Raw genomic sequence first — 8,216 nt, forward strand, 5'->3', positions numbered from 1 at the left:
ATACATGGAAATAAAAATAAAATCCATTACTGTGTGAGAAATTAGGAAAATAAAAAAAACAGTCTTTTACAGTAAAGAACAAAAATCTATAGTAGGCCGATACTATAAGAGTATAAGAGATAGCCACAAGTGATACACTTCTGTCTCTTCTAGTCTCTTCTTTCTTGAAGAATGGGCCACATGGCCTCATCCACATCGCAGTCAATATTCTCTCGTGCAATGCACCGAGGGAAAAATCGTCTAGCATGCCTGATCCATCCTTGACATGCCTCTGCATCTATATCTTGGGCAGCAGCAGTCATTGCATTGAGCAAAGGCATCTGTTCATAGGGACGGTGATCATATACCTTCCATCTCCATGCACTAAAGAATTCCTCTATGGGATTTAAAAATGGAGAGTATGGAGGAAGGAATTGTACCATCATCCGAGGATGCACTGCAAACCACTCATTCACAACAGGAGAGTGGTGGAACGCCACATTGTCCCAGATAATCACAAACAGTGGCATGCCAGGCCCCAACAGGCCTCTCTACTGAGGCAGGATCAGGATGTCATGAAGGGCATTCAGGAATGCTATGAGACGCTTGGTGTTGTATGGGCCAATGGTAGGGAAATTGCACAGGACGCCATCATTGGAGATGGCAGCACACATAGTTATGTTGACGCCCCTCTGCCCTGGAACAGTAATAGTGGCCCAATGCCCAATGAGGTTCCTTCCACGTCTCCTTACTTTACAAAGATTGAAACCGGCTTCATCGACATAAATGAAGACATGATGTGCCCCCTCAGCTTCAAGCTCCATTATTCGCTAAAGAATGAAAAGGCAAAATTACAATTACGTCAAAGTGACTCCAGTTCATTCTACAGTAACTGCATGATATGACAAGGCATAAGAGTATAGTACTGTTGTGTTTCCTTACGGTACCTCCACATATTGGCATCTGGCCTCCTTCACAGCTTCAGAGTTCCTCTGAAATGGAACTCTATAGAGCTGTTTCATGGCCATATGGTTCCTTCTGAGGACGCGGTCAATTGTGGCCTCGCTCACAGTATGGATGTTCCTAAATACTCCCTGATCAGCAATCACTGCTGCTCTGATTTCCCGCAGCCTAATGTCATTATTTGCCAGAACCATGTTGACAACGGCTGCCTCCTGCTCGGCATTAAAAATTCTCCCTCTACCACCACCGACTGGTAGCCTTTCGATTCTATAAAGAATACATGAAATGTGGAAAAAATTACATGAAGTACTGTATATCACTGCAGATATTTCTGTATATACTGTATAGCAACATTACCTGTTCTCCTGTTGAAAAACTCTAACAATGGATGCAACAGTGTTTCTGTTTAGAACAGGTTGGACTCTTTGTCCAGCCTCTCTAAGTGAAAGGCCATGATTTACGACATACTCAATCACAGTTGCCCGAATTTCATCTGTAACTTGAGCCCTTCCAGCTATACCTCCACCTCGCACACGGACTCCTCTTCCTCTGACCCCTCTACCTCTTACTCTCACTCTACCTCTCATCTGCCTTAGACCTCCTTGATGGTCCATGCTTGCAAAGAACAACACAGGCCTGCAGACTGATTGCAAACTGAAAAATTCTGTGAAGAAATGTCAAACAGGTGCTTTCAGTGATTTCATACTGATCAGGGAGTTTCTAAGAGCTTGGAGCATATGGTTTCTGTTCTGTAACCACAGCTAAAACAATGGAGTTTGGACTTCTTGAATGACATCTGCGTTAACTATTTTGCAAAAGGGTGGGAAAACTGTGTCAATCCAACGAGAATGGGTTAACACATTTACAAGAGGTGTCTTTTGCTCTGCTGAGATGGTGATGATGAAGACTGAGAGGTTCCCAGTTTCTTCAAACAGGTCAAAGCAATCAATAAAAACTGTAAATCGTACCCTTCATCTCTGCCTTGTCTATTTCATTTGTCTTTGCAAAAAAAAAAACCAAAACATTCTTGTCCATCATAACTTATCGCGTGTTAAATGTTTTAATGTGATCCAAAGCCACGGGCTAAAGGTGTAGGATCATCGCTCATTCGACCACAGCTCGTCACACACCACTCTTGCTCATCCTCTTCCTCCTCTTTCTCTCCATTCTTTAACCATCGCTTCTCTCTTTTGTGCCATCATTTGCTTCCTTTTCTCATCAAGGAGCTGACATGCACAGAACAAAACGAGCCAAACAAATGGACTTTAGTTTAACATCCGACCTCTCCTAAACCTCAGTCCATGTTGTTGTGTTGGGGATTGATTTGATTTAATTTTTTTTTTTTTTTTGATGGTTTGTTGGGTTTCTTTATCATTATTATTATTTTTCCTATTATTTTGCCTTCCTAAGGACAAATGGAAACCACATCATTTGCTCTTATGTAACCTCTTCGGGCTGCACCTGGCCAGGCACCATGGGCTAATGCCCGGCCACCAGACGCTCTCCCTCGAGCTCCCTCCTCAGGCCTGGCTCCAGAGTGGGGCCCCGGTAACCCTATCCCGGGCAGGGTAAACTGTTCCCTCATTGTTGCAGACATAGGGGTTGATTTGATTTACTTTTTTTTTTTTTGATGGGTTTGTTGGGTTTCTTTATCATTATTATTTTTACTATTATTTTGCCTTCCTAAGGACAAATGGAAACCACATCATTTGCTCTTATGTGTTTATTTTTTATTAGCTGTTTTAACAGGATTTTGGATTTCTTTTAAATGTTGCCTTCATATTGGAGGTGGATTGCACTTCTAACTTCTTCTCTGTTGTTTCTCACTCTTAAGATCATTGGGAACTCGCCGTCACATGGAAGCGCTGATCGTCTGGACCATTCAGGGAGGAGGCCGGTTCACATTGGCACCCCCCCTCAGCGATGTCCACTCCCATCCATTGGTACTAACCAATGGATGGGAGTGGACAAAAAAAACAAAAAACAAAAAAAACTGCTTGACACGTTTCCTGCCTGTGTTGTGTTGTTGTGTGATGTTTGGTAACTGACATGCCAGCAAGCAGAGATGTGTGAATGAGGAACCCCGGTGAGCAACAGAAGAATGGCTTTTTTTTTTTTTTTTTTTTTTCCCCAAGTAAAAACGGAAACCAAACAAAAACTGCAATTATTGCATTAGACCTCTGGCTCTTTTTTCACACATGCATCTCATCAGTTGCAAATTGATAGCAGACAGATTCGGTCTTGTTGTCATTTTATCACCATCTGAAGTACCAAAGTTGCTTTGAAGATGTCAGCTGACTGCAAGTGGCCGCAGGCCTGTTCCCTGTCTTTGAAGCAGCCCTTTAAATTCATTGTGCAGTGTCGCAAATAGTCGCAAAAATTTCAGTCATGCCATAGTCTTCAACCAATTTCTTTTTATTTTTTTTTTTACTTGGGATTATTGGGAGATCATACGGAACCCCGCAAGGGACATGGGGGGAAAAAAAAACATGGGAGGAAAAAAAAAAAAAAGGGGCACTTTTGCGAGACCTCGCAAAACTTTTGCGAGATCCCGAGATACCTTTGCGAGATCCCGAGTTACTTTTGCGAGATCTCGCAAAAGAAAGATGGTTTCATAGGTTTGGGCCATTGAAGAATGAGAAGGTTTCATGGAACGGAGCAGAAATGGAGGACGATCTAGAAGGTTTCCTGAGGTCAAGAGAGGTCCCACAGGAGGACATCATGCGCATGCAACGAGACAAGGTACTTATAAAATTCATTAAGTTATAAAACAAAATAGCATTAAAAATGCGGGGGTTGAGAAGGTGGCTAACTTGGTAACAACAGAAGCAGCATTTACAAGCATTAGATACTAATTGTCGTCATTACATGCCAGTTCATCTCATTAAGGTTATAGATGGTTGTAGCGGGCAGCACAGTGGTGCGGTGGTTAGCAATGTTTTGTTATATTTTGCTATTAGCAATGGTATTTTAGTCTGAGGAAGGGTAATCTACGGCACGAAACGTCCCTCTCATGTGAGGTTTGTCTCTAACAAATATTATTCCGGAGCTTTGCTGGTGTGCGGACCCTTAATTTTTTTTCATCCCGGTTAGCAATATTGCCACACAAGAAGGTCCTGTGTTCAAATCCATCAGATCGGGACCTTCCTGCGCGGAGCTTGTGTGTTCCCCCGTTTGCGCGTGGGTTCTCTATGGCCTCCTCCCTCAGTCCAAAGACATGCAGTTAATGGGATTAGGTTACCTAGGTTAAACTGTCCATAGTTGTGAATGTGAGTGGATGGTTGTCTGTCTCTCAGTGTTAGCCCTGTGACAGGCTGGCAACATGTACAGGGGCACCGTAGTTACACGGTGTACAAATATTACTACAGTTACAGCACATGAAGAAGACAAAAACTGACAAAGTAACTTGTGCCATTGAAAATAATACAAGTAGAATCTTAATAAATTCCTTGAAAAAAAAAATACAATTAGTGTGTGCTGCGTGGCTTGCTAGGATGAAACTACAAACTCAATGTAATTATTTTTTTTTCTGTAATATTTTTGTGTACAGGTGGACAAGGCAGTGATATCCATCATGACTGATGATCAAATGTCAAAATATATTACTTCATATGGTGACCGAGTAGCTGTCCTGTCCTTCTGTCAACAATCTACATACAGCACGGATAAAGAGACTCTTCTGCAGAATCTAAGAGAAAAAATTGGAGCACGGAAAATGAGATCAAAGACTAAAGGAGCACTGTGTGGTACATCTGGTCTGTTCCAAAAGCGAGGTGAAGGGATGTCAAGATATAGAAATAGTGCAGCAGAGAAGACATCCAGAAGGATTGAAATTGGATGGCTTCATTTAATTGACAATGAATATCATCAAGTGAGAACCAGAAATGGTGGTGGAACAAGACATGCAACGGTGGAAAAAAACACGACTGTAGCACAGATTCTGGAAATGGGAAAGGACCTGTTTTTTCCAGATGGTAACTCTACAAAAGGGAGAGTTGAAGACTTTATATTTACTGTTAGTGACTTTAAAAAAAATCCAATTCCTTTAGATGACACTGTTGGCAGACTTTATGAAAAAACAAAATTGAAGCTGCTAAGGTTTTACATTTGCACAAAAGAAGAAACATCTTTAACAGTTCTTTCCTCATCTGAAGCGGATGAATGTGGGGAAGATTTCTTATCTGAGGAGGATTCTGTCAGTATCACCAAGGAAGAGTTACAGTTGCCTAAACATGGACCTCACACAGAGTCGGATGATTTTATCACAGATCTCGTTGACCGTGGGGATTCATCTGACAGTGATAATAGCGAACAGGTTTGTGGCAATAGAAAATATATTACAAATAATAAAAACCCCCTTGGTTGGTCAGGTACATTTCACATATCTTTGAAAGACTCCCAGCTTTGTATTTATTAACATATACTAAATGCTTGGCTGCCAAAAACAATAATTATGTTCTGTTAGTTTTTGTGCGTTATGTTGTTTTTTTTTTCTTGTTTGCAGAATCACGATTTCCAGATCCAACCAAGACCAAAAAAAAAGAGATCAGCGTGTGAGACAGTGACAACACATAGTCCAGGACAGTCACATTACATGCATTCAACACCAACAGAAATTAAAACAACTGTCACGGGACAGTGGCAGGGCACTGACTCAAGTGATCATGGTAATGAGAATGCTTGGAATCAACTTCAGCTTTGCAGCGATTTATATGACCACAGCTCAGGAGTTATTGATCTGACCAGTGCAGTCCCTAAAGAATCCCCCCAGCTAGAGTCAGCTCACACCCATCATGAGGCCTCTGAATTTGATCCAGGTATAGATGAGGCTGATACAGTTGTATGGAATCCCGAAGAGGACCTTGTCAGAGCCGATGCTGATGAGGCAGTCGTGATAATGCTGAATTGTGTCAACAGTGACGATCTAATACAGGTAAGACCACGAACAGTTTTGGATAACGTAGAAAAGTACAAAATATAAAAATATGATTATACTCTAACAATAACTTGCATAGTTTTAGAGTCTCAACTCAAAAACATCAGCTATGGATTAGTGCTTTGAAAAGAATTAATCAGGTCCAATATTTTCTGTACTGCATGATTCTGTGCACTCACAAATAACAAATAATGACAAATAACGAGTTGTCAAGGTAACATTGATTTCTGAGTGGACAGACAACTTAACTTAAAACTGTGAAACATTCAAATCACTGATATTTTTTATGGCATGTGTGTGTTTGTTTGTTTTTTCCAGGACAATGGACTGAATTTCACAGCACAAGATTTGCCCTTGGTTTCTAGCAGCCAACTTTCCCCATCAAATTCAGCTGGCAACCCAGGAAATCCAGAGAGCCCCCGACGTATATCTGTTCGCAGGGTAAATGTTGTTGAAGATCTTTTGGCTATATTTATGGACAGCAGCATAATTACTGTGACTTTAAAGATGGACTTTGTAAATGAAAAAGCTGTTGATGATGCTGGGGTGTCAAGGGAGGTTTACACTGCCTTTTGGGAGCAATTTTTGGAACAGTGTGAAGGTGAAACAGAACGAGTTCCAAGGCTGAGGCCAGACTTTGGTGAGGCAGAGTGGAAAGCAGTTGGACACATTTGGGTGAAAGGATTGCTGGATTATGGTGTCATTCCGGTGAGACTATCAAAGGCTTTCATTTTAGCATGCATTCATGGAATCGACTCAGTTGATGCAGACATCCTGATGTCATCGTTTTTAAACTACCTCCCTCCTGTTGAGAGATCAGCTGTTGAGAAGGCTCTCAATGGCACAATGGATGAAAGTGATGAAGAGGACCTGCTTGACCTTTTTACAAGGATGGGTTCCCACTCCCTACCTCCTCAGAACAACATGCAGCCTGCCATTGAGGCAATGGCTCATAAGGCGATTCTCCAAGAGCCAAAATATGTAGTTGATTGCTTCTCCACAGCCATGGCATGTGTACAACTGAAACTGTCAAACAGGGAAAGTGTGGTGTCTCTGTATGAGACAAAGAAGGCCACAGGCAAAAGAGTATCACAACTATTTCAAACAACAAAGGTGATGCTGTCTCAAATAGAACAAACAACCTTTAACCATCTTCAGCGATATGTCAAAAATGCTGATGAAAGCAAAGCTGAGAAAATCCTGCGTTTCTGCACAGGGTCTTCTGTCATCTGTGTTGACAAAATTCTGGTGTGCTTCAATGCTGAAACAGGGCTGAACAGAAGGCCTGTTGCTCATACCTGTGGAGCTACTCTTGAAGTACCGTGCACTTACACTTGCTATCCTGATTTTCGCACGGAGTTTGACAACATCCTTTCCAGCAATTACTTGGAAATGGACATCATTTGAACTTGCTGGAAGTCTTTTTTCTGGATTAATAATTACAGCTGTAATTGATTACAAATATGTTTACCCTTGATTTCACTGTTTTCTATTTAAATTTGTTATTGAAATGTTGAATGCATTCTGCCATATAGTGATCAGTCATCGGTTTCATTTTCAGATCGTGTAATGTTATGTTCTGTTGCATTTCATAAGGATTTTCTTTAATTTCTAATATGCTCGTACATTGATTGTAGGTTTCACTACTGCTGACACCATGTTTGAGGCTGGTGTCAAAGTTCGGCTCACATGAAAACCACCTATACTTATTTTGCTGTGTCTAGCTGTTTATAGGAACTGTTGAAGAATCCAGGCAAGAAGAAAGAGATATACACTTGATTTCATGGTGAAAGGTCCATGTACTTTTAGTTTTTTGTCGAGTAAAAAAGATTTAAAGTTAATGATGATTTTCAGTCATTTGTGTTTGTTGTCTGTACAGTGTATATTTCAAGTTAAGAAATAAAAGTTTGATTATATTTCAGTTTATTTGTCCCATATTACAAAAACATATACCATGACTTCATTATAAAAGTGGTGTCTAATGTCAAAGTATCATTTGAATTAATTTACATTTTATTAAAGCTCATCAGGACAGGTGTGTTCAGAAAATTAAACTTTCTGCTCATAAAATACATTTTTGAATAATTTGGTGACCAGAACCTAGTGTTTATGTACCTCAGAGCCTCCAACACTGCAAAAGATCAGCATTTTATTTAGCTTTGCACACCAATAAGTCTTAAATCATTTAAATTGGGAAAAAAAGTAAATATTGTTAGATTGTATTGATCCTGAAAGTCAAGTTTCTCAAACTGCAGCCCCTAGGGTCTTGATGCCCCATAATACAGTTTTGTGTGGCCTGCCAGATACAAAGAACAGAATTTGTATTTTACCCATTATA

At 40.6% G+C, this 8,216-nt stretch overlaps 1 protein-coding gene across 1 annotated transcript; it reads left to right on the top strand.

Annotated features, from left to right (window-relative positions):
* Positions 1-3,615: 3,615 nt before the first annotated feature.
* LOC115786176 (uncharacterized) lies at positions 3,616-7,678 on the top strand. Its single transcript, XM_030738226.1, has 4 exons — positions 3,616-3,684; positions 4,493-5,257; positions 5,447-5,875; positions 6,197-7,678. Exons 1-4 carry the CDS (start codon positions 3,664-3,666, stop codon positions 7,283-7,285), a joined length of 2,304 nt encoding a protein of 767 aa, XP_030594086.1. The 5' UTR covers positions 3,616-3,663; the 3' UTR covers positions 7,286-7,678.
* Positions 7,679-8,216: the final 538 nt, after the last annotated feature.

This window comes from Archocentrus centrarchus, chromosome 9 (assembly GCF_007364275.1).
Source record: "Archocentrus centrarchus isolate MPI-CPG fArcCen1 chromosome 9, fArcCen1, whole genome shotgun sequence".
NCBI lineage: Eukaryota > Metazoa > Chordata > Actinopteri > Cichliformes > Cichlidae > Archocentrus > Archocentrus centrarchus.